The 27,945-nt window shown below is 43.1% G+C and overlaps 1 protein-coding gene across 2 annotated transcripts in view; it reads left to right on the forward strand.

Annotated features, from left to right (window-relative positions):
• The window catches only part of PTPRH (protein tyrosine phosphatase receptor type H), a 517,583-nt gene that overhangs the window by 428,350 nt on the left and 61,288 nt on the right, over positions 1–27,945 (forward strand). For both annotated transcript variants that reach the window (XM_085616391.1, XM_085616390.1), the window contains exons 13-16: positions 11,707–12,042; positions 13,150–13,419; positions 18,351–18,435; positions 21,643–21,687. In XM_085616391.1, the coding sequence (XP_085472517.1) occupies positions 11,707–12,042; positions 13,150–13,419; positions 18,351–18,435; positions 21,643–21,687 (736 nt within the window). The remainder of the gene's footprint in view (positions 1–11,706; positions 12,043–13,149; positions 13,420–18,350; positions 18,436–21,642; positions 21,688–27,945) is intronic.

Below are 27,945 nucleotides of genomic sequence, written 5' to 3' on the forward strand. Positions count from 1 at the left end.
AGGTTGGTATTTGGGTCTCATTGGTTTTTTTAATGGAGTTTTATATAGTGCGAACTTGACCCAAAGGTATCGGGTATCAGAGCGCTTTACATAGCACCAGTTGCGTCACATGAGGACACATTCATTTTTTTGTTTTGTTTTGTTAGGCACCGGGGAGATTAAGTGATTTGCCCAGAATCACAGGATGTTCAGTCAGTGCCGAGACTCGAACCCAGTTTCCTAGATTCGAGGACGACCGCCCTAGCCCTTAGGCCAACTCCTTTCCCTTGTAATACCACTTGTGGAAATACCAATATTGTGAGATGTATTATTTCTCTGGTGTGGTGTTTACGAGGTCTGTATGTTGGAATGGTGGATAACTAGGCTTTCTAGTTTTCACATACACCTGATTATACCCAATAAAACACTGCCAAAGGGAATATTTCATTTTTAGTAGAAACTGGAAAACATTAGATTTCGCCTCACTGTCACTGCTTTGGCACTCTCTTGTGTCAAACAGTGTAACTGCATCCCCTACCTCTAAGCACTTTTCTGTGATGGATGCTTCTGCTATGAACCTTTTGGGCTATGGTAGGCCAATTAATATACCCTATGACCATCTGCAAGGAATTGAAACCCCCAGGATTTTCTTCACTTCCTGCTTCGGGAGTAGCAAAAGACGCTGCACCAAGCAATGGTATTGTTAGGTTTACATTGTGATGGTCTGAAGAGCATGCAGATAGAAGCAAAATCACCTCTTACAAAAGTATCAGGAGTCATATCATGAACATCTTCAGTGCTCGTGCACAGGTCCAGATATAGTACGAGGTGTTGCACTGTTTTTAGCACATAGAATAACTCAGAAAATCTACAAGTTAGTGTATTGCTATACACAGTACAGCTCAGAAACATGAACTGGCAACCACTGCTATGTATTTCCTAGCTTGTGATGCTGATAGCACACTTTCAGCAAAAACAGGTGCTTAAAGCTGTTTTGATGACGTGCACTGACATGCGACATGTTCATGTTAGCCCTAGGACCACCCAGTACAGCCTTCATTCCTAATGCCTTCATGCAAAATGAAGCTTAGAACATATGCTGCTGGAACAATGCTTAACACTTGGTCACATCACCTTTACAAACTACTCTGGTCACTATAATGGAAACATATTGAGGCGTGATCATTCTTTCTCCCAAAATGGAGAATGCACTAGAAACAGTGCACATTGCACAGATCACACTTGTGTGATTCTTTGGAGCTCTGTGTGAGAATTCAGAGGAAAGGGACAGTCATAAATGGCACCTCTACAAGGTGGATCTAGAATTGTAACTCCGCAATGAATAGCTTTCAGAAAGCCTCGAAAGACATAGGAAACAATCTACAGGAGGTAACCCGTAAACCCATTTGACATCTGGGTAATAAGTGTGTACAAAAAACAGTGTCTCAACAGGTAATATTTAAAGGCAATTATTTAAGAGCTTGCATTTCATTTGCAAGAAAGGAGTGGAATCGGAGGCAATGATGATTTGTGCAATGATTGCTAAGAGCAGTTTATATTAAACATTTAAAGTGAGACTTGCATCAGCAAGTATACATCACTCTTGTGTACGAGCTTTATCATGCTCTTTTTGTGTGGCCCCAAAAACTAATGTCATCACTGTAATTGATAGCATTTGTGACTGGCTGTATTATGCTATGAATGATATCCTGAAAGAGTTCTGCAGCTGAGGACACTCCGAAACGTAGTTTGCACCTTTCTGTAGGCATAATGTTTATCGACGTGCCACTGTCTATGATAAATGGTATGGCGCACCCATTCATCTTCACTGTGATTTTCGGCCAAATGAATTTCACACTTTACTTGTCGATTTCATTTTGACTGGCACTGTTTGTTGAAAGAAGCTAATCCTACATGCACACGTCGTTCAGTGGTTGACATTGACATCACAACCCCATTTTCTTCTCTATCACTTGACAATGACAGTGACCAACGTTTAGACGAGGAATTTGACGACAATTGACATCGTTCAGTTTCTACTTGCCTCAACTGATGTTGCTGCTTAACTTTGTGGTGCGATTGGAAGATCTATGGAACTTTCTGGCATCCATCTCATTTTCTAAACATGATGCACTTGATCTTTCCTCCATTTTGTTTTCTCGATATGATGCACTTGATTTTTCCCTCGCTTTGCACACGGTTACAAAATTGTTCTCTATTTCCCACAGCCTCTGCATAACTGTCCAATGAAGGCACATTTACCTTCGTGTGTAAAGGAAAATCCACATTGCAAACACAATTCTTTTCCTTTGGAGACATTTCTTCATGGCCTTCTACCTTGTGTTTCAGCTTGCTTTTCACACTCATTGCTGATTCGCTATGGATCGTTCCAACCTCCATGATAGCTGCCTGTCTGTCACTTCTTTTTTCCTCTCTAGCAGCCATGAGTACTCGCTCTTAGCGGAGTGTCTCTTTCCACATTCGTGGTCTGAAGGAATCAGAGAGACTACCATCTATTACTCTGAGACGCATGGCCTCTTTATCGTTGAATTCGTTTAATTTGCATTGCTTGATGAGCGATCAACTTGTTCTACAAACTCATCCATCGTTTCCCCAGTTTTCTGCCTTTCCTGACTGAAAGTGTACCTTTCGTATTCGACATTTGCCATTTAATCAATCAGGAGGTACTTGTAATGTGCGGCTTGTCACCCTGGGGGGATCCAGGAAATGGTGTTCTGAAAGCCTTAGTCGAAGAGCCATGTCATGAGCCCCTTCTTGAAGTCAGCGAGCGAGGGGGAGGTTTGCAGGTGGAGGTTGTTCCAGGACTTGGCGGCGAGGTAGGAAAAGGAACGACCTACGCTGCGGCTCCAGCGGATGCAGGCAATGTGTGCCAGGGCGAGCGAAGTGGAGCAAAGCTTCCTGGTGGGTCGATGGAACATCAGGCAGTGATTGATGTAGGTGGGTCCGACGTTGTCGAGGACTTTGTAAGCGATAGTCAGGGGCTTGAAGTGGTATCACTTGTGGATGGGAAGCTAGTGGAGAGTTCTGATGTGTGGGGTAGTGCTGGTTCTTTTGGGATGGTTACGGATTAGTCTAGCTTCAGCATTCTGAATGGTTAGGAGGCCTTTGAGGAGATGTTTGGTGGTTCCAGCGTAGAGTGCGTTGCCGTAGTCAAGTCAACTGGAGACGAGATCGAATAGAACTTGGTGTTTAGTACCTCTTTGTTTTGACGGTACGTAACTTTACCACCATGTGGTATTTTCTCGATCACTTCTTTCACACTTTCACTTGGCAAATTCTTCAGATATTTGGTGATCTTTTTGTCATTTACTTCTTCCTGTGCATCAATTAAATCATCAAATGTTTTGAACCATGCAGTCCATCGGCCACCTATATTTTGCTTTTTTGTGTTATCAAAGGGAGGTGGTTTTAAGAAGGTGACAGTGCCATACTTCGCACTCTTTTCAGCAACCATTGGAAAAGAAACTTTCACTATTCTCACCGCTGCTCACAGCCTCATGCTTCTGCTTGGGTTGCGGCTCCTGGTGCTGAGGTCAGATGGTTCTCTTCACTCCTTTTCTGGTAAGCGTACTCGTATTCTCTATATATCTGATTATCACCTGTCTCTCTGCATTTATCTGCTTCTGCTCACAGCATTCTCTTGCACCTGGTGTCACTGCTCATTGCAGTTTCCGTACCTGGTTTCTACTGCCTTGAGCATTTCTTCATTTTAAAAAGTGATTCTTTGCACCCGGTTATCACTGCATTTAGTGCTTCATTGTACCTGGTTGTCGCAGCCTTTGGCGTTGTCGTACTGCTTGACTGCTCTGTGTTGGGCTATTGCACAGTATTTCTTGTCTTCACTTGCACCAGTAAATTTCTAGCAAATGTCAAACAACTTTCTGCAAAGCCTTCACTTTCTTCACAGGACTTTCACTGGCTGGACTGGCGTTTGATTCCACATACGCCAATCGTCGATTTTCTCTTGGGCTGAGGCACAGGTTTCAGTTTGCTGGACCACGAAAAACTCTTTGGGAAAGCACTCTTGGTTATTCAGGTCGTGGGATTTATGTAATCCCCTACTCGTTTCAAGTTGTAGCGCCCTCCCCAGCCCGGGTACATGTTAAGGATCACGCCACACACTGAGCTTGGTATTACACATCTTTATTACTCCGCGTGTAACCATCAACTGAACATTGTACAGTATGAATTCTGTCACTCACACCCAAGCACTTACATCGCTGTTCTATGGAGTCTGCCACAAGACACTACAGGTTAGACTGGCCCTGATTAAAATTATTTTGATAGAGATCGTAATTTGGTAAATTTTACCATACGTGATGTTCTGGCTCTAGTACTGCAGCTGTCACAAAGCAGCCTGGTTCTGTTATTAAGTGTTGCTTCCGTTTTTTACAAGTCCTGTATTGATTTAGTCAATGCTACTCAGTTGCCAGTGGCCCCACTGTAAAGCCCCACAAAGCCTCTGTTAACATCAACCATGTACCATTCACGCGCACCCATGGACACAACCTGGGTGTTAGCTTGCCAGGTTTATTCCCTCTGAATAACAGCTTTGAACCTCGAAATTACCTGGCAAATTGTGATTGGCGGTATACAGTTAATAAAGATATCCAGTAATCATGTGGCATAGTCACAGGGAGATAGGGTGGTATGACCAATCTTGAGATATTAAGCTGGAACATAGCAGGCCTTTTATCCACAAAAAAGAATCTGATGTGGCTTGAATTCATAAAACAATCGCATATGATTTGCTTTCAGGAGCTTTGGGACCCCTCAGTCTCATTTTGTTTAGATGGATTCAAGGCCTATCACATACCAGCCATTCCATAACATAAGGGCTGAGCCAAGGGTGGCTGGAGTACTCTAATTTCTCTCTCGCTTAAAGTCCAGCTCATAGAACTTGATACAGGTTCACCACTGTGCACGTGCAGTGTTAACTTTTCCCAAATCTCCAATTTTTATTGATTCATTTTTACAATGCCAATTCGTTGCTGTTCAACCTGCATGCATTATTTGCTTTTATGCATTTATTTGTTGATCAGTCTCCTGACCCTATGTTGTTCTTACTGGGGGCTTTAATATCCACTTACGTGAGGCTGAGAGACTGAACTTAACACAACTGTCATTTACACATGGAACATACACTCCAAGGAGAATCTTTTGTTGTTTTGTTTCATAATTTTTTATTGGATATATTTAAGATATATAAGTACATGAATACGTAAATAAATACATGAATACATAAATGTGCTGCATAGCATTGTGGGCTCACAAAAGGTTACCATCAATAAAGGCATCACACTATCTCAAAGAGGAAAAGTATTACATAGAATAAACAAAAGTAGGAATAAAGAAAGGGGGTCGTATAAAGGACAATAAACAAATAGAGGAGAAGGATATATTATAAATTCATAACTCTCTTTATATATCTTGGTAAAGTTGAAACAGAATAAATCATAATTATACATTTGAAAGGGGTAATAGAGTTTAGTCTATAGAGCATTAAGTGCGTAAGATGAGGCGAGCATTGAAAATGATGGGTAATCAATTTAAAGGATCGTAGATATAGGATCGTAAATAAATAAATAAATAGTAAATAAATAGATAGATAAATATACACATATATAAATAGATAAATGTGAAAAGAGGAACAAATGTAGACTTCTTACCCGGACAAGAAGAGAGCAAGTGGAAGAAGGGGAAGATGAGGGAAGAGAGAAAGAAAGATGGGAGAAGGACAAAGGTGAAGGATGTATGTACAACACAAGAATAGAGAGAAAGGAGAATGAGATTGGGGGAGAAAGATGAGGAAGAAAAGAAAGAGGGAGGGGAGGAGAGAAGAAGCAGAAGGAGAGGATAATGAAGAGAAGAAGAAGAAAAGATGAATGGAGCATGAAAAAGGAGGAGGGAGCATTCAAGAATCATGAAGAAAAGGAGCCCAAACATGTTGGAAAACTTCCTCGTGGTCTTATAATCGATATATTATACGTTCATCGGATGCAGTCTGAATCATTGCAACCAGTCCCCCTCCTGTGAGTAAAAATAGATGATGAAGGTAAAAGCTGTGCAGGGAAGGGAGGGATATAAAAAAAGAGTAAGAAATTAGGGAAAAATCTGTGAAGGAAAAGAGTGGGTTGAAAGCAGAGGAGCAGGATCCGGGTAAGGAAGGACATTAAATATGTTGCATTTGTTAATACACTGGAGAACAAGTAAAAAGGAAAAGACACAAGGCACTAAAGAGACCAAAAGAAAAATAAGAAAAAGAAATGAAATAAAAGGAGAGAGAGACAGAGGGTTGATGTACAACATAAGAATAACTCAGTGCTAGGAGATAGGACTGCTCTCTGCGGGTCCAAGAGTTCGGGTTGTATGTGCCGAAGGAGCATCATCCAGCGACAAAGTGAATAGAAAAGGACATAGCTATATAACAAACAATATTAACATAAAAAAGATTAAAATTATAAAAATGCATAGATTATCAAATGTTCAAACATACGAACCATGGTATTAGTATCAAATTGAAAAGTAGAAGAGGGAAGGGGTAAGGGAAAGACAGGTGATATTAACATATAATGTAAGAGAAAAAGAAAAGATCAGAGTATAAGGAGAAGAAAAGAAAGAAAATCAATATCATATGGAAATATAGAAGTATCAGATGCAGAAGCAGAATACCATTAGACAAGCTTTGTATAACATTGTAATAACAATTAAATGTTAAATATAACAATAATAAAACATTATGACAATTAAATAGTATAATAGTTAAATATTACTACATTTAATTAATTAAATACTAGTGCAGTGAAATTATATTAGTAGTAAAATAAAATAGTATCATTAATATTTGCTGAATGGGCAAAGCAAAGAGGGGAGGAAAGAATGTAAAAGGAGTCAAAAGAATGAGAACATTATAATTGACAACAAGTGGGCAAAAATGTGAATACAAAAAGTGTACAAGTATGCAAACCATAGTATAAAGATCGCAGTTGAAAGTAAAGGGAGGGAAGATAGGGAAAAGAAAGACGTATTATAGAAGATGTAGCATTAATAGGAGGAGGAAGAGGAAATTAGAGAAAAAGTAAAAGAAGTAAGTAAAAGAAAGAAGAATATCCATGTCATATGATATTATCATATGTAATATACTATCAATAAAGCTTTAACATAGTAGTGGCAGTTAAGAATGATCACAGTTAAATATTATAACAGTTAAATAATGCAATAGCTAAATATTAATACAGTTGAATATTACCCTAGTTAAAATTGTAAAAGTATTAGCATAGTTAAATATTATCGTTGATAAATAGTATCATAAATACCTATTAAATAGATAAAGAAGGAAGAAAGGTGGGAGGAGAGATGTAAGCAGGGGTCAAAAGAGTGAGAATACTATAGAGCATGCAACGTATATCAAATAAAAAAAGAATATGAATATATAACCAGCCATCTTAAATCATGTCATATAGAATAAATGATACTAAAAATATAAAACAATCTTGTTTTGGAAAACACTATGAGGACAATGAGACATTATCATAGGCACACATTAGAAAGGAAAACAGGATAAAATAGAAGTATTATAATGTAAGTGATGCTTAACAAAATGAGCAAATGTTCAGGTACTCATCAAGTCATCGTCTTCGGCGGGAAGAAGTATAGTATATTTCCATCAACTCATCAATGTATGAAGATAATTCATTCAACAAGAGTGCTGAGCAAACCCTCCCCAGATAAAGGGAAGGAATCATTGGAGGAGAGCGTGTTTTTGTTTCAATGTCTTTCCTATATGGAGAGTGCCACTACTCAAAGTGTCTCACTCTTTTATAATGAGAATCGCCAACTTGAGTAGGTATGAAGACAGCCAGCTTCAGTTTCTCATTGTTATAGAAAGGTCCCTCAACCAGACTAGATCAGGACACACCCTCCTCTGATGAAGAAGGCTTTCGAGGAGAGCGCAATTTGTCTTTTTCCTGTGTAAGGTCAGCCACTGTCTGGAGGACCTGTGTTCGATCTCTCAGGGAGTGGACAGGTCGTTCTGGATTTCGCTCTTTACTTTGGGACTGGCCCAGGTTATGTCGGGACTCAACTGAGGGCATTGTAGGGTTCAAAGATTGCATTTGGGATCCAAGTTCTAGTAAAGATGCAGTACATTCCATACTTTGAGGAGAAAGGCTGTCCAGAAAATGACAATGGTCCTCTGGATTAAAGAACTCTTTGGATATCCCATCTTTAGGGATTTGCAAACGCGCAGGTTCATAAAGGCCATATTTGATATCAAGCTGCCGTAGCCGAGGTCTCATGGAAATGAAAGCTTTATGATGTTCATTGGTTTCTTTAGAAAAATCCGCTGTCATTCTAATCTCATGGTCTTGAAATGCATACAGGCCATGTGTTCGGGCCGTAGTGATCAGTTGACGGACCTGTTCATGACAAAGGAAGCAGACGATAAGCGATCGCGGTCTTTCGTTCTTCCCGGTGTTGATTGGTCCTATACAATGAGCTCTCTGCATCTCCAATGGTTAGACAAACGTAAGACCAGTGAGCTTTGTGAGTTTCTCTAGGAAAGGATTTGGCATCTAAACCTTCTATTTTCTCGGGAAAGCCAAAGAAACCGACATTATCTCGACGGCTCCTGTCTTCCAGATCCACAATCTTCTCCCGAGAAAGAGAAGCTCTTGGTCTCGGTCTGGTATAACATCAAGACGGTTCTCTACCGCTATTATTCGCGTTGTTAGACCTTCAATCAGGCTCTGGAATGCAGCATTGTCTGTATTAATAGATTGTCTCCAACATGAGGGTGGATATAGAGTTTTCCATCCCCTCCAACCTTCGACACACAGTAGAGATTTCCTGGAGGATCCATTCCTTGGCAGAGTCTGACGAGGTGGCCATCGTAGAAATGGATAATTTCTGAGTCGAGGAAGTAGTTCCCCTTGTGTCTGTAGTAGGACAGACCTGGTTTAAAGCTTCTGAAAAGAGAAATTGTCTAGCATGTTTACTGGACGCCTTGCCAGAAGGCATCACCAGATCTTCCACACAGTTTTTAGTTACGTAAGTGTGGTTGCAAACCTGGAGTATTTGGCGATAAGTGATCGTTGATATGCGTAAATATAGTATTCCTCGGTATGTACAAGTAGATGCTTCAAATATTGATCTAATTCTGTGACATTCTTAATCAAATATATATATATATATATTGTGTGCTTTTGTCAAGGGCAAGTTCTAACAAGAGAACCTCTTTTAAGCCCCCTGGCAAAGGTGAAGGTTACTTATTATTAGAAGATAGACATCTTGTCGTAGCGCCAAACCCCACTTTCGCCGCAGTCATTAACAGTGTACTCTCAATTTACATGGCTGTGCAAGCATAGACTATCCCTCCCAAAAACACATTTTAGTACGAAGGCTTGTTGGCAATTATGTATTTTAATATTTTTAATTGAGCAAAGTACCTGAATTGCCAATATGGGTCTGATAAATGACAAGTGATTATGGCAAAAAGAGAGAATGATGTAAAAAACAAACAAAAAAAACACCAAATCACCAAAAAAGGATTGACGTAATTAGGAAGTTCTTCAGAGTTCTGACAAAAACCACAGGAATAGCCAGACTGAGACACCTTATTTCACTTTGTATTAGGAAAAGCTTAAAGGTGCAAACAATATTTCAATACGCGCAAGTTAATGGCCGCCATCTTGTTTAACCTCAGGAACCTCGAGACACACCAGAATTAAAAGTCACTCCTCGGTGGAAGAAGAAGTCACCGCTAAATCAGGAAATGTTGGAAAAGAGGGGCGGAGCGAAGTTTCTGGGCAGCGTTAAGTCTATAAGGCCGGTGCGCGCATCTTACCGGTCAAAGTAGTGATGTCGCCAGGCCGCCGTTTTCCGCCCGGGAGTCCTCCGAAGCTCTTCTAAAGAAAACAGCGCTCAAGGGAGGTCACGGGTAACGAGCCCGGTACCATTCTAATCCCGACTGCCTCAGCTCAAAATGCTGCAAGGCTCAAGCCAGAACAAGCACCAGGAAGGCGTCAATCCGCCGTCCGGGGATCCCCACAGGGCGGAGACCCGGAATCAAGCGGCTATCTTTCCTCGTGGCCAGACCACGCCCCCTCCAAGTATTTTAAGATTCCTTAGTTCATCAATTTGACCTGGTTTTCATGCTTGTGTCATTACTTAATCGAGGGGCCACGTTTATACCACCTACTTTTACAGGGCATGGCTGTGACACTGCAGTTGACTTTATATTTTTGTCCTCCTCCATGTTTAGATCTGTTTTTGACTTAAGACACTTTGTATAGTGATCTTGCGATGGTCCAGGGACGGGCAGCTATTTGTTCCCTATGTAAGGCTGTTAAAGAGGTGGTTGCAGTTGCCCAGGGGAAGAGACTTAAATGGACTAAAATAGTTCCCTTGGACTTTTAGGCTAAGCTGTTTAATAGTTGTCCCGCCGACTTCGCTATTTGTCTTTCGGCCGATACAGATGGGATAAATATCTTAAGAGCATTTGACAACATGGATGGATATGTGCGCCAACTCTTGTTTACCCAGTTCAACACTCCCCCTGGAGACACCCTCAAGGATGCAACTTGCAACTAAGTGAATCGGAGATTGTAACCCCTTCTCACCCAGACTTTAAATGAAGCGATTAGGGAAGGTTCACCGCACTTGTGGTCCACTTCAATCATCATTCCTGTTTCTAGAAAAGGGAATACGGAGGAATCGAAAGTTACCAACCCATCTCCCTAAGTGACTCTGTAGTTAACTGGGAGGGTGGTCCTTAACAGATTACTAACCTGTGCAGATGAGAGCCATATATTCATTGATTTGCAGTATGGCTTTAGGCCTGGCTTGAGTACTATTGATCAAAGTCTAAATTTGCAACTTATTATTAAAAACTACACAATCGCCAAAAAGGGCTCTGTGTGTATGATCTTTAATTACCTGATGCAAGCTTTTGAAAGAGTCAATCAGTATAAACTATGGGGCATGCTTTTACGCATGGGAGTTGGCCCTAAAATTTTAGTTTTTCTCCAAGACTTCCATATGAACATGTCAGTGGTAGTACGCTATAAAATGGATGGTTCCTGTTCTGATCCCTTTACTTGCATTAGATAAAGATTTCCATGGGGTGGGTAAACGGCCTCTCCCCGCATTACTATATGCAGATTATGCGGTGCTCCCAGTCAGAACAGACAAGGGTCTGCAAAAGTTAGTGGATTCCTTTATGGGCTTTTTGGACTAAGCTAAATACTATATTAAGTTCTTTGTGACATTGATTGGGCCTAGGCTGTTAAGAGGACAATGCTTTTACACACTGGGGCATATGATGGCTGAAGTTCATTCCTTCTCCTATTTAGGGGTTCAGTTTGATGATTCACAATCATGACTCCCCTTAATTGAAATCAAGAAGAATATGTTCGCTAGAACCACCACGGCTGTGTCAAATTTTTGCCTTGAGATTGGGAGAGAAAGGAAGGGAATGATGTGGAGGGTCGTGAATGTCATGGAGGGCCAAGGGTGATGTGAGTGATCTTTTGAATGCTATGGGAGAGTTCTAAGTGACTCTGAGGATCCTAGACATAGAGGACCCCAGAAAGGTATTGAAATCCAATCAGTGCCATTGGGGTTTTTTAATGTTATGGAGAACCTGTAAAAGGCCTGCAGGATGTAATGACATATTAATATATTGGTATATGTGTGTGTTTCTTTCAGAACCACAGGATGTGAGCACCTTGAACAAGGTTGTCGTCACCAACACCACTGCCTTCTTCTCCTGGGAGCTCGATCTGCTAAGTTTGTCTAAGCTCTCAGGATTCCTGATCAATACCACGTCTGCCACAAATGTCCAAAAAAGTACCACTCTTGGACCTTCTGCAAAGAATCACACCATTACAGATCTCACCCCTGGGACGAACTACACCTTTGAGTTCTGGAGCTTTGCCAACAGCACATGGGGTCCAGCTGCTTCTTTCGGGTCAAGGAGGCGTAGAGATACTGGTTCGGTCATCACGACGTACAGTACACCTATAAAACAGAGTGCGCAGACAGGTAAGGCTGAAGATGCCATGTGGCTCGTCAACCGGGGTAATACAAAGCCTTGAAGAAGGCGGTGGACATGGTCATACTTTTTACGGGGCTAATAAGTTGGCCTGATTTTCTGACATGATGTTTTAGGACCTTTCTCGGGGACATATGCCTGTCTATTCACCTAGGTGTGGACATGTGACCTTAAGAGGAGGCTGCTGTTTTTTATTAGGTTATTTTAGCTGGAAAGTACTATTAAGCAATGCAGAGAAAAGACAATTAGAGGGGACAGAATATTCAGAAGGGCTGGAATAGTTGGTCTCTAGGATTCCTCTTCTCCCCTGGGCAAGAACTCTTACTCAATCTCCCCCGCCCCCTCCGTGTAGAAATGAAGCACTTGACCGATGAGGCTGCTTGCTGTTCACAGACAATGCTGTGATGGCCCTGGAAGCAGTGTGCACCTGGCGGTGGACTGGCACATTCCTGCATTCATGTAATCCGATCTTTTTAAACCCTTTTATTCTTTGCAGTTCAGGTGTCAACATTTATAATACGCCCACACTTAATCAGCTCTGTGATGACTGATCGTGGGACAGCTCTGAACCCCCTGCTGAGATTTGACTTCATACTTTGTCCTGTTCTGCCCTGGGCTATGTCTACTCATCATCCCTGGTACTTTATATGAACCACTTCCTGGGCCCTAATCTGATTCCGCCCCCCCCCCCCCCCCACCAGGACCAAGATATGACACCACGCTGCCATCCAATGCAGTGTATATTTACTGTAACTCCTATAGGATGATACTTGTGTAACCATTATTTCGGACACTATATTTGTGTCAGACAGTATATCAACGGAGAGAGAGGGCACAAACTAGCAATGTGGTTTGCAAAAGAGCACAGTGAGGCACACTGCACATGTGAGTAATGTCAATGTGAAACCATAGCCTGAAGATGAAGAACAGAAAATGAATTTGCTCATTGCAGGCAGAAAAATTTGAACACTGCATGCTCCCCCTGAGTCCTCATATATGATCAAAGATCTCCACACTAGTGTTTGGATGAGTGGCAGTGGCCAGTGGACAGACTGATAACATAATTCAACATGTGTGTTTCCCCTTTCATGCTGCAGCTCCAGGAACCAGTATTGGTGTGAAGTGTACAGTTGTGAGTGGCGGCTACAGCTTGGGTGTCACGTGGACCTGTCCCTCTGGATCGTTCAATCAAATCCAAGTTCTCCTCAATAATGTAGAGAAAACGTCCACAAACAAATGTAATGACCTTGGAATGGTCACGGTGGAAGGACTGCGGCCAGCATACGAATACAGGGTCAGTGTGCGGACACTCGCCGGCGCAAAGGCTGTTGACTCAGATGTGGTGCTATGCCAAACGGATCCCACAGGTGAGCAGTCTCAGAAATCTGTGGATTGTATCGCTTAACAAGAGGTTTACAATGCTTCTCAAAACCTTAGGGACCGGTGCCTACAAGATAGACAGGCCCTACCTCCAGGCCACTACCACAACAAAATGTAGCATTGATAGGATTGTTCCAACAAGATGGTTTGAATCCACCATTGAAAGCAAAAAGGGGAGAAAAGTGAACCATGGCAAGTGGTGCTTGTAGAGTCTGGACTACTAACTCAGGACTTAGAAAAGAGGCATTCATCTGTCTCGTCAGGGCCACATTCCTACCACATTCTGAGGATAACCACTGACTATGTAATAATCTATATTGAGATAGTGTGTGATGTGTGATGTTATTCCCGATGGAGTATTTAGGAAAGGGGATTCTCTAAGGGGAACATATTTTCCCTAAGAAAAAAAGCCTTCACTCCCGAAATGTCTGTGTGCCCGTGTGAAATAAGATGCATGACTTTCTCACGAATTAGCCTGGAAACTGTGACTGGTGAAGCTAGTGAAAGGTTTTGTGGGTTGCAGTCGCAGCCAGCATTAATCGCAGGTGTGGGGTGGGGAGGAGGGGGGTTAATTTAATAACAAAGAAAAAACTTACCTGTCCGCCTGCCGGTTCCTGCGTTTTCCCGGCGCTTGCTTCAGCTTTCCTGCCTCTGACAGGATCAGGAAGCAGGCAGCCTCCCTCCCCTCCCCTCACCTCCCCTAAGCCAATCACAACGTTGCAATAGCAGCATTGTAATTGATTGGTGGGGCTACCGCCCAGCCAGCGGCTTACGGGGAGACCATTTTCTCCATGTAGGCTGCATTGTACCCTGCATGGATAAAGGGCATCGTGCGCATGACTGTTTTGGGCGGCCCCAAAAGGCCAACCAAACATTTATTGCGCCCTCAGGAGTGGGCACACTACTCCTCCCCTGCTTGCAGAGCAGCCCCGCCCACCCGCCCGCAGCTAAACATAAAATGGTAATAACAGGAAGTTATTACCATTTTATGTTTCTGCTTCTCGCATTGCGAGAAAGCAGTGGGGCGACGCTCCTCCGCTCTGGTGGAGGAGCTGCCCCTGGGTTGGCAAAGCTCTTAAACCTACATAGTGGTAGAACGATTATGGGTATAGATTTACGATTTTTCTTTGTGCATCAGACCGTGAAACTGTGGGTGAGGAGTGCGGCAAGGTGAAGTTTTTGCTCCAATACTTAAAAACAACTGCCATCATTGGCAAAGCCAAGCGGTTTCCCACTAATACAAAGAGATCCTTGGAGGTAATGTTGCAGCAGCAGTGGAAAACTTTGGGGCCCCTTGCGCCGCCAGTGCGTCACTTTTAATATAGGAAAAAGTGACGTACTTGCGGCGCAAGGGGCTTGTAAATAAGCCCTTTGTTTTGTAAACTGCAGTTTGCCGCTTCTGCTATAGACAGGTTGAATCTACCTTAAGTTTTCCCTCGCAATATAAACGGGGAACGCCTGTTCCGCCTCCTCAGGAAACCTGTTCGCCTCCTCACAAAGCTTGTACAACAAACTGACCACGGAGTTCAAACCCAGAGAACTCTAATGTAAACTTTTTTCTGCTTACTTAATGCCTAAATGATGACTCCCGCAGAATTCATAACGGATATAGTTCTTGAATCTCTATGTTCTCGGCGACAAATTCTCTGTATTTATTCTCTGGAAATTTGACAACCTAAAGCTTGCATTTCTGTAACAGTAGTATTTTGTAACGGTCTTTGGTGCCCCCTAGTGGTGAAAATGATTACACGTTGTAATTGTAGCACGTATCTAATTCAAGTTTTCAAGACCGCACCCACCAAGAGCTGCAACTGGTTCAGCACTGAGCCGAGCGCCTGTGCATGTTTTTGAGAGACCACTGACATCTTGATAGTGTAAAAAAGGCCGCTTTAGAGAATCACGTACACATCACAAAAAACATTATAACACCCTGGGCAAATTGCCTTATACAACTATCCACCTCGCTATACATGAATGACGCTTACTGTTTGTCCTACTCAGGAGAGTGACGTCAGCGAGGACAGATGTTGGTGCAACAGGAGAGACCAGGATAAAGAGGGAGGGCAGGAACAGTGGGAGAAACCTTAGGAAAAAAGGAGAATAACTAATGGACTGATTACTAACTTTGGACTCCCGAGTAGCATGCTACTCGCTATACAGCACTTCAATGCCTTGTCAGGAGTAAAAGGGCTATTTAAACTCATTTTAAACACTCCTTTCAGTTGGGGAAAGGCCAGTAGGCTTTGGAGGGAGCCAGTGGATAAAGACACATGAAGGGAAAGAGACAGGGCCATGTGCCCCTTTTCAAGTACCCAAGGTAAGCTGCGGTAGAAACATGCACAAAGAAAAATAGTTTACTTACTTTAGTAGTGAAAGTCCTCAGCTTATCCGTTCAAAAGATGGGAAGCCTGGAATAACCTGTTAGGCAAAATAAATAAACCAAAAGGTGCAAAAACCAGCAAAGCACGAACAGGGAACTGCAATAGACAAGAAAGCCATTGAATCATGAGTAAGGTCCAGACCCAGAGCCCACTCTAAGCATACATTACAGAATTGGTTCCAATATACCTCGGACTGACCGCTGACATTGTTTGTAGTAAGACTGCAAAAATGGTCAAGTTCTACAATCTTAAAGCACTTTTTTAGCTCAGTAAGTTAGTGTAAGCAGCGAGACATTGGCCCCTAAATAGTGTTCACAATAAACCTGCAGTAGCGTGAAAGAATCCCTACTCGAGTGGTTGTGCTCAAAACAGCACTGAAGACCTCCCTCAGCCAGCGATAGACCGAGCTACAGGGTGCTATGGAGATCTCGTGCTGCGCCGTCCACCACTAGGAGTATGGCTTCCATTCTGGCCAGGGAATAATGAAAACAAGACTAGGGACAAACACAGACTGACCTATGGACATTATAGCCTTAGAGCTCACCAAAAGAGGGCTCTACCAGCCATTAAAGACTAAGCCCAGGCCGAGTACTCCGCTCCGCCAGCGGAGTTTGCAGAGTTTTACCAACTCCGTGCTCCACTGGTAACGCGAAGTTGTGGCAATACTCCGACTCCGTGGCAGAGCAGAGTACGCCCTGAGTCAGCCCCCTGCAATAAAAAAATTTAAAAAAACACTTACCTTCTCTTCTGTCGTCTGCGGGCCTCCCTACTCCTTGCCGTTGTCTCTCCTTCTTGACGTCATCCTCCTCCTTGCGTCCCCCTGCGTATTATGTCTTGCGTGAACTGCGCATGAAGGAGACACCGCGGCGAGGAGGATGGCAGCCCGCAGACGACAGAAGAGATGGTAAGTGGGGTTTTAAAAATAAAATTGGGGACTGGGGCGGAGCGGAGTTCCACAGAGTTTTTATTTTTAACTCCGCGGAGCACCACTCTGCATACTCAGCCAAGGGTTATTAAAGACCCGCTCTAGCGTTCTGCTCAGGGGCCTTTAACAAGGGAGCGAGCCTTTAATGGCTGGTAGAGCCCGCTACGAAGGGCTCTAAGGCTATTAGAACATTCCGCCCCTAGAGGGTTGAATGTTTTCACTTGTTCAACAAAGGCCTCACGGAGCCCGAGGGGATGAGGCCTTTGTTAAGCATTGAAATGTTGATGCTCTGGGCTTCTACCGGCCAATAGAGGCCCAGAGCACTCTATTGTTTTCAATGGAGATCCCAACATTCCAATGTTTTAACACAGTTGCTCATATCAGCTTCATCTTAGTCTGTCAAGTGCTGTGTCTCTGAGCACAGAACGTGATGTAGAGTGTGTAGGCTAACTGTACAACTTGTGATATCTGTGGGTCATGTGTAATGTGCAACTTGACTTCAATAGGCTTCAATGTTTGAGCATACAAGGTGCTGCATAATGTGAACTGTGCAGCCTGTGAGCAAAGTGCTGTGATACCTGAAGATAGAGCTTACTCCATAATGTGTAACCTGTATCTAAAGGGTGATATCTGAGGCTAGGACAGTGGCGGCTCCTCCGCTAAGGCGGAGGAGCGTCGCCCCACTGAACAAAAGGAAAAATAAAATGATAATAACTATTGTTATTATCATTTTATTTTTCCTATAGCTGTCGGGCAGGACAGAGCAGGGAGGAGTGCTGTGCACTCCCTAAGTGCGCATGAACTTTTTGTCCGGCCCTCTTCGGCCGACCAAACTCCCATCTGAGCGACAATCCATGGCACTCAGACCAATCACAACGCTGCATGACAGTGATGTGATTGGCTCAGGGGAGCTGGATTCTTCATACTGCTGGCTGGGAGTTTGCAGGAAGATGACTGAGGAGATCTGGAGGTCGGCGGGCCAGCCGTTTCAGTTAAGTAGGATTTTTTTGTCCTTCAGCCCCTCGCCCCCAATACCCAGGTTTGGTATCAGCCGCTACTGTGCTAGGAAGTGAAATGTAATGTTCCGCCTGTCTGTTACATTCTGTGATGTAAGAAGACCTAAGATGCTGCATGAGATGCATTCAGTATATGAAGTGCTGTCTAGGGCTTTGATGCCAGAAGAGACAATATGCTGCATAGTACACAAATTTGTTGTACACTGATGTTACATCTGAGGGCAGAATGGCCTGTATATTTTGTATTCTGCAAGTAAAGTGCTGTATAGGCCTTTGATGCCCCAGAACACAGTATACTGGATATTCCGTAAATTGGTTGTACGCTGGTGTTAAATTTGAAGGTGCTGTATAATATGTATCGTGTATATAATGTGCTGTGTGGTGCTGTGATGTCAGAAGGCAATGCATACTGTGTACATTGATTCTACAGTGCTATGGTGTAGGAGGAGAGAATGTGATGTGACATATGCAGCCTGTCTGTAATATGCTCTGATGTCAGAGGATGGTGGCTGTCACTTGATGCCTGTAAAGTACTGTGCAGATGACCTTGGTGTGTAGTCCAAACTATGAATATTTCCTTTTCTTTTTTTCTACAGGGGTCATTGTTGGAGCTATATTTGGAGTTTTACTTTTTTTGGTCCTCATAGGAATAATCATCTTTTTTGTCTTGAAATTTAGAAGGTGAGCATTGGGTTTCCGGGGGGTGAGGGGGTTCCCTAATGCAGCCCTTACTAACACATGTGCCGCTTTGAGGAGTGGGCCTCTGACCAACTCTCAAGACGTCCATGCCTTGCTATCTGGTGAGGATAGCAAAGAGAAGCCACATCGTGGTATCCCGAGCTGAAAAAACTCCTTCAGACACTCACTGAAAGTATTTATGTGTCTATGTATATATTGCTACTTGCAAAGCGTAGAGCCAGCAGGGGAAGACCAGAGATAGGCCGCGGTGAGTCGAAGCAGTCCAACGCGCTGGGACCCCATAGCTGAGCTGCCCCTTGCAGAGTGTGGCCGCCAAAATACTGACCACCGGGATATTATGTAGGTAATATATACAATAACGATGAACATATTTTCAAGGTACATAGATGTGGCACCAGGAGCAGTACATCTATACGTATCTACCTAAACATAACATCACAACACAGTGGTAGTTGATATTCTAGCCATGATATTTTTGACAGATGAATATTTTGAAACTTGCGCAGGAGAAACCCTCCCCACTGCTCTCAACAATGAGGCTGTTAGGGACATAGCCTCCTGGGGCAAGAGTGCGCCAGCAGCCAGGAGTGGGGCTGGTTTTGGTCTGTGCTCATTTGCACGGGGCTCTATGTAGAACCTTACGGTGAAGTTGTGTAAGCAGTGTGCTCTTTTACTCTCTCTCTTTGGGCGGAAGTCAGTGCGGTTTCATTGGAGCAAAAATTGGCCTGTGTATTTTGTTGACACAGGGTATTTAATTTCTGCTTCCCACCGTGGGCACTTTAAGTAACTCGGTAGGCTACTTGTCAGAGCTGCACTGGGGGTTGTTGCCGTTACAAAATGTCAACTTGCGTTGAATTTTCCTTTCACAAACTTTGTGATAGGTATCTATGTAGGAAGAGCACAGATGAATGATCTTACAGTTATGCACATAATCAGTAGTGTGAAGATCGGTTCTTATTAAGAAGTGATCAGTCACTGATATATCAGCCACAATTTCACCCCAGCAATGCCCTCTCTGTGCTGGAAAACTCCAGATATTTGTATGATTCCTCTTTTGGTGCCTGGTTAATGATATGAGGACTCCAACAGTATAAACGTCTTCCTTCGGTGTGTTTGGACTCCAGTAGTGCCCGGTGCCTCCTCTAGACCCCCATCAGGTCTAAAGACTCTAGCAGTGTGAGGCTCTTATTATGGATTGTGGTCCAGCAGCGCAAAGCTCCACCTGCAGCCCTCATCAGTGCTGATGGCTCATGCAGCGCGAGCCTCTTCATGCAAGTCCTAGTCCATGGTGTTGAGCTGCAGGCATGTGCGCTTGGTCCTGAAGATCCTGATCTGTACTCGTAGACTCCAGCAATGTTAGTGTCTCCCTGCAGGTCCTGATCTGTACTCGTAGACTCCAGCAATGTTAGCTTCTCCCTGCAGGTCCTGATCTGTACTCGTAGACTCCAGCAATGTTAGCTTCTCCCTGCAGGTCCTGATCTGTACTCGTAGACTCCAGCAATGTTAGTGTCTCCCTGCATGTCCTGATCTGTACTCGTAGACTCCAGCAATGTTAGCTTCTCCCTGCAGGTCCTGATCTGTACTCGTAGACTCCAGCAATGTTAGCTTCTCCCTGCAGGTCCTGATCTGTACTCGTAGACTCCAGCAATGTTAGCTTCTCCCTGCAGGTCCTGATCTGTACTCGTAGACTCCAGCAATGTTAGCTTCTCCCTGCAGGTCCTGATCTGTACTCGTAGACTCCAGCAATGTTAGCTTCTCCCTGCAGGTCCTGATCTGTACTCGTAGACTCCAGCAATGTTAGTGTCTCCCTGCATGTCCTGATCTGTACTCGTAGACTCCAGCAATGTTAGCTTCTCCCTGCAGGTCCTGATCTGTACTCGTAGACTCCAGCAATGTTAGCTTCTCCCTGCAGGTCCTGATCTGTACTCGTAGACTCCAGCAATGTTAGCTTCTCCCTGCAGGTCCTGATCTGTACTCGTAGACTCCAGCAATGTTAGCTTCTCCCTGCAGGTCCTGATCTGTACTCGTAGACTCCAGCAATGTTAGCTTCTCCCTGCAGGTCCTGATCTGTACTCGTAGACTCCAGCAATGTTAGTGTCTCCCTGCATGTCCTGATCTGTACTCGTAGACTCCAGCAATGTTAGCTTCTCCCTGCAGGTCCTGATCTGTACTCGTAGACTCCAGCAATGTTAGCTTCTCCCTGCAGGTCCTGATCTGTACTCGTAGACTCCAGCAATGTTAGCTTCTCCCTGCAGGTCCTGATCTGTACTCGTAGACTCCAGCAATGTTAGTGTCTCCCTGCAGGTCCTGATCTGTACTCGTAGACTCCAGCAATGTTAGCGTCTCCCTGCAGGTCCTCATCTGTACTCGTAGACTCCAGCAATGTTAGTGTCTCCCTGCAGGTCCTGATCTGTACTCGTAGATTCCAGCAATGTTAGCGTCTCCCTGCAGGTCCTGATCTGTACTCGTAGACTCCAGCAATGTTAGCGTCTCCCTGCAGGTCCTGATCTGTACTCGTAGACTCCAGCAATGTTAGCGTCTCCCTGCAGGTCCTGATCTGTACTCGTAGACTCCAGCAATGTTAGCGTCTTCCTGCAGGTCCTAGTCTGTGCTCTTAGACTCCAGCAGGTTGAGCGTCTTCCTTCAGGCCAAGGACCATGCTCTTGGACTCTAGCAGTGTGAGCCTCCTCCTGCAGGTTCTGGTCTTTGCTCCTGGGCTCCAGCATTGAAAGCTTCCTCCTGTAGGTCCTGGTCTGTGCTCTTGGGCTCCAGCAGTGTGAGCTTCCTCCTGCAGGTCCTAGTCCATGCAATAGCATTCTAGCAGTGTGAGCTTCCGCGATCAGATCTTGAATAGTGCTATTAGGCTTCAGCGCTACGTGTTTTCTCCAGCAGTGCCTGGTCAGTGCTCTAGTCCCCAAACAGTGTGTGAGACACTCCTGAGTATTATTGGCCTCCAGAAGTGTGAGCTTCTCCATCAAAACCCAGTCCGTGCTGTAGAAACCACAGTACTGGCTGTTTCCTAGCTGTGCACTATCTACGCTGGATGGGATAGAGGGCTAGTAATCTGCCTTTCCTTTTAAAAATGAGTCCTTGGTGGTGAAGTGGGTTGTTTATTTGATGATGTTATTAGTCTTGGAAAAAAGTCTTTGCAACTAAATATCGACCTCGTGTTTTATTTGCTTAATACAGGTTAAAGGGAGGATCCACGACTGGTCATAGTGTCAGCCTAAATAGGTAAGTGCATCCCTGACAGTCTTCCCTGCATGAAAACCTGAGAAAGCTCTTCCTCGGTGGGCTACGCAGGGGAATGCAGTGTAAAGAGTGCATGTGGAATAGTGCTGGTGTCATTAGTCCTTGTGCATGCCTTGGAGCTTCTCTTTTACGCCTGGACCTTGTTGTTTTTGCTCTATCCCGTCCTTAAGCTTCCTGGTTGTGGAAATTGCAGGATAATTCATTACAATATTCTAACTTGTTTACCCTCCATTCTTCTAATAAAATAGTGATGGGCATCCTATAGGGCGAAGAAACAATGGCAAAACTCTTGATGTGAGAATAAAAGAGGAGTTTATTTTAGGATGTATAAAGGGAGCAACAGTTCTGTTGACTGCAACCACTGCTCTGCTAACCACTACCCATCTCTCCACCTGACCTCACACAGGCCAGGCATCCTTGAATGGGTGTAATAACTCTTCACCTGAGTTGCGTATAGAAAAAACAACACTCCACCTTCCTTTACACAAAATGAATATGGAAACTAACACTATAAACTGTGATGAGAAACTTAAAACACAGGAAAATTAAGATAAATAAAGCCAATCAAACTGAAGAAAAATTGGTATTATACGATACATATGATGTAATAGCTAACCTGTAACTAATAAATAAGGACAGGAAAATCTGTTATACACAGGGTATAGTCACTTACTACATAACATAATCTTTAAATTTGTAGGTCAAGTATCTCTCACACTCCCTCACACTCCTGCACAACCCTCATGGGCAGATTTACAGACTTTCCACTACTCTCTCTTTATGCACATCCCCTTACTCTCTAGCCTGGGACAAAGTCCCCTATAACCTCAGAATGTATATCTCTTACCTTGATTGCACCTTTGCAGTTCCACCATTGTGCGTTTGACAACTTCAAAGCACATCCATCCCCATTTATTTCCTCTTCTGTGAACCCGACCATACTTCAAACTTCCCTTCTTGATCATTGCTCAGGGTAATTTTCCACACACTTAATCTCCTCTCACCCAACCTCTTCTCTTTGTCACTTTAATTACATCATACCTACATTTCATCTTCAAGATGTTATTCTTTACATCAGAAATAATCCTGTTCTGTTTCCCTGCGGAGTCAGTTTGGAGACATGTCACATTGCAACCTCCATATAAGCGCCCTAAATGGTGTCACACCAGTAGCACTGTGGGGGCTGTTACTATAGGCCCACAACATAAGCCTTAAAGAAAGCTACACATCGAGCCCTGACGTTATCCTTCTCCTGATACATTCACTCACCACCAATTCATTCTATCCCCTCAGCCATTTCCTTGTAGATAATAAAGACTTCACCCTTGGGGGCCGCTTATGATGTCGTTCAGAAAGCCTCCGCCCGCTAGTCGTAAGCTTTCCGACCAAGGCTTTTCGACCAACACAGTTGGATTGCGGTCCGACCACTGAATTACGATGTCGGCGGTTGGAGCGTGAACCGGCTGGTCATTCTGACGTGGTTCGACTGGTTCTCGGAGTCTTCAGGACGCACCGTAATCCCCTATTGATGGTGTTTCTGCCGTCTTGATTACGATGTCGGTTTCCCACATCCTTTTCATGACTTTGGGGACCCCTAGCTGGGCCCCCTTGCCTCAGCCGCCTACGGTTGGTGGCCAAAGGGGTACCTAGGGCGCCCACCTGTAAATCCATGCACTGTGTGGCAGACACCATGGGGTTCCTGGCACAGGGTGCAGCGTTTTACACACACACCCATTTCTTCATGGGAGCTTGTATTACACCCGTTTTACAACCTTAACACAAGCTCCCATAGAGAAATGTGAATATCCAACCGAACAGTGTTCATTGCATTGTAATCAGGCGGTGGGAACCGCCAACTGGAGGTTGGTCGGTCCTGACACCGAAGCAGTGTTGGTTGAAGTTGCCTCCGACCGAGATCGTTTTGTAATAAGCGTCTTCATGTTTTATCTCTGCTGCACCCAAAAATGATTTCATGCTTTGTGGGGTAAATTGTACTCTGTTGTAAGAGAGAGTTTCAGAAGGAAAACTTCCCTAGAAAATGCATCAGTAAAAATTTTAATTACACTTCTGGTGTTTGGGTTTCTCACAAATTTCCCCTTCAACAATTTCAACACATTATCCGGCAAGGCTATAAATTATCTCTGTTCAGGTAGTAGTACTTAAAATGTTCTAAATAAATCTACACTTAAAATCTCTTCCAACATTATCAGGACAATCCATGTTGCCCAAGGGAAGATTCCTATCATTTGTCCTGCAAACAACACATCTCTCAACACAATCCTCTATGGCTTCGTCCGTGCCATCCCACCAATACTTTTCTCCTAACCTCTTCATGTTGGACATCATTCCAAAATACCCATCATGGTTGATTTCCTGTAATCTTCTCCCAAGTGAAGCAACTGAATTCTCACCGCAAAACAATAACTCCCTCTCAATGAAAAGTTCTGATTGAACCTTACTATACGCTTGTTGATGAGGTGGTAAAGATTTTTCACTGGCCCATCTCTTTATAACATACTCCAACTTTAACCAGTTAATTGTCCTTAGCTAGCTCTTCTCTCCATTCATGCTCACTCATGTGTGTCTCAAAGCCAACACACACTTGCAACCAAACACTCAGTATTTTATTCAATTTCTTCATGAATGAATATTTAATTTGTTATCAGCTGCAGGAAGCAGACAAAAACAATCTGCCTTTTGTAGTCCTACTGCCAGGTAAGTGTTCTTCCTCAAAGTGATGATCTATTAACTTGGAACTGAGAATTATTAACTTACCAGTAGCCTTGGTTGGATTGACATTTCTTCCACTCAGACTTGGTATCAAAGCCGTATGGTCTGTTTCTAAGAGTAATGGTGTTCTCCAGACATATGGTTTGAATTTATCAACTGCCCATGTGTATTCTACTATTTCCTTTTCAATCACAGAATATTGATGTTCATGTGCTCTCATAGTGCAAGATGCAAAAGCTGGTGTTTGATCATTACTATCTTTGTCCTGTGACAACACAGCACCCAATCCTGCCTTGCTGGCATCAAGAGTGATGCATAATTTTATCCCAGGGCTATATGGACTTTACAACAATGTATGCATCAGTATATGTGTAATGAAGACAAAACCTCCATCTTGTTCACAGCCCCATTCAAAGTTGACATTTCTTTAACAGTCTGCACATGTGGTCAGTAACAGTAGCAACATTTTTAATGAACTTTATGTAGAATTTACACTTGACCAGGAACACCATTAACTGATCACGATTTTCAGGAGCTGCCAACTTTCAATACCCTCCTGAAGTGCAGGTCTCAGTTTAATCCCATTACCGGTGATCACATGACCCAAGTATTCCATGCTACCGACTCTGAAAACACATTAATCCTTCCTGAGCTCCAGGAATATAGCAGTAAGCACCTATAAGACTGCATTCGAACACTTCAAGCACTCCTCTTCATGTTTCCATAAATTAACACATCATCTTGGAATGTCAAGACTCCTTCCAAACCATGCAACACATGGGCTTTCAATCTTGAAAAACTGCTGCTGCATATGCTAGCCCGAACTGCATCCTGCAGATTTGAAAAACACCATCCGATGTAACAAAAGCTCTTAAATGTGAAGATCTCTCTGCTAGGGCTTCCTGATGGTCTGCTGATTGTAAATCAGTCTTGGAAAAAAACTTGTGCTCCGCCAAAAGTGGTCACCATGTCATCAATTTTAGATAAAAGGGTGACCATCCACCCAAGTGGCCTTTTTGATAAATTGGAAATGTATACACATCCTCAATTCTTTATTTTTCTGAGAGACTCTATTAAGGGAAACAACCACAAAGAGACTCAATAGGCTTTATCACACCTTATTCACACAGTCTCTTCAACAATTCAGACATTTCACCTTTTACACTTCATGAGACACACCTTAACCTAGGCTTGACCGGTTCAGCACCCTCTTTAACTCTAATATAATGTTTAAAACCTTTCAGTTCACTAATTCATCACTAAAAATGTTAGAATGAAACTCTAGATGCCTAATTATTTCCTTATGTTTGCAATTATCTCTAACACCTCCCAACCATAGTAAATGCAGAACACAATCCGGCTTCAGAATTGTACCTAAACAACCATTATGATGCCTAGCACAGAATATCTGGCCCTTCCACAGAAATGTATACCTTGCCTTGCAGTGCTCTTCCCTTTCATTTCTATGACAGTCTCAAAATATCCTTCCAGATCAGTTTCAGATCCATTAAATCCACCATGAATTATATCTAAGGCTCCCTGTTTTCCGTTTTTACAGATTTTTACTGATAAATACAGACAGAAAACATTCATTTTCTTGTCTGTATTTAAATGTGGATAAAAACGGAAATTGGGTTGCTTTTTGAGTAATTCTAAATGCTGTCTGCTATGACTGCCAGATCACTAGATGTGTGGGTTGATAGATAAGGGGGTTAAAAAAGAAAGGAATTTTAGTAAAGAAGCTTTAACAGCAGTAGATATGCACAAGGTTGATACTGAAATGTGTATATTTTCATATAAGTGCACTTATTTATCTTCTGCGGGTGTTCACAGCAATGAAACCTGGCCGACATTCCAGCATGAGTGCATATTTATCGGTTAAATAAATGTGGGCATATACTAATTTCATCTTAGTTTTTACAGAAAACCCAAAATAAATATGGATAAATACAGCTAAATTCAGCAAAATATAAATATGGATAAATACAGACGGAAATGGCAAAAAAATAAATACCATAAAACTGGGAGCCCTAAATTTATATCTGATGTAGTAAGAACCCAATCTACTCCATTCGGATTCACAGTAACATAAGATTCACAGTAACATCTGCAACTATAGTAATTTTTTTAACCTGAATCTGCCATCAAGGGAACCACCACATCACCCTTCACAACAATTCTCTATGGGAGCACTTAGTCATCAAATCTTCACATACAAAACTAGGTTGCTCAGCTTGTCAATCAAACTTTGATACACTCCGCAAACGCTTCACTCTTTCAGTTTATTGAGATGTGCAGTATGCTCTAGCAAAATGCCCAATCATACCACACTTCATACATTTTTTATTTTTTTGCTGGACACACACCTACAACGACTCCCTTCACATGGAGTGTTCCTTTTCTTCAATCTAAAATCTATCTCTTGGAAATTTTTCACATTTCTAACCACACATATGGTTTTCTCTTGAGACCAATTCAACTCCTTTGTAGTCTTTTGACCCTATTATACTGTTGCTTCTTCCAAAGATGGATTTTTGCATGTTAGCATCCTTTTTTGTATTTTCCAGTTGAAACACCTTGAGACCGATTGTTACCTTCCGAGTTGTTCAGTAGTTCAGGAATTCAAATTTAGCTGCCAGCACTCTTAATGAAGCAACACACATTTGTATGGTTTCATTAGCTTTTTGTTCTCATGAGACAAACTTAATACCTTCTTACAACTACATTTGATGGTTTTGAAAAACGTTTTTCTAGTCTTTTGACTGTTTCACCTAACTCCTCTTCATCATCATCCAGAGTAAACATGGGTAGATGTTCAAAACCTTCTTAAACTTCCATTCTGAGTGAATGTTCCAAAAGCCAACATTTCCTGTCGGTTTTGAATTTGAATCTGTCAATCTCTCTTAGATAACTTCAAATTTACTCCTTCCACTTAAGTTGCGGTTCACCAGGCAATTACAAACATGATGGCGGAGGGTTTATGGGTTGTATGCTGAGAACCTGAGTTTCTTATGGTGTACAAATCTGTCACTACTCACTTGCAACTGGTAGCAGAGTATTACAATGGAATAATGGAGTGCTATTAAAAACTAATGTAGTAATCGGAATACTTAGCTGAGAGAAAACATAAGCTACAACACCAGCAAGTCAGCTTAGTCATAGCATAACACTCCAGGGGCCTTATAATGTATAGAGCACATTTTTCCTGTTGGCGCCATGACGCACCTTTAAACAGATGCACTAGGTGCAAACAGTGCGCTCTGCCATGTAGAATGTGCTGCCCTCGGGGCAGCCGCGAACTTGAACTGCCCTGGGGTAGCACATTCAAGAGAAATACGGAACAGCTGCTTAAAAGCTGCTCCTTGTTTCTCTGTGCAGGCGCCAACCTGCCTGAGCTTTAAAGAAGGATTTGAGATCCCCTTGCATGCGGGTGTAGTGAGTGATTGCACCCACCTGCAAGGGGATGACTGGGGGGCCCTTAGGACCCCATTTCACCCCTCCAGAGGGATA

The sequence above is a fragment of the Triturus cristatus genome, chromosome 7 (genome assembly GCF_964204655.1).
Source record: "Triturus cristatus chromosome 7, aTriCri1.1, whole genome shotgun sequence".
NCBI lineage: Eukaryota > Metazoa > Chordata > Amphibia > Caudata > Salamandridae > Triturus > Triturus cristatus.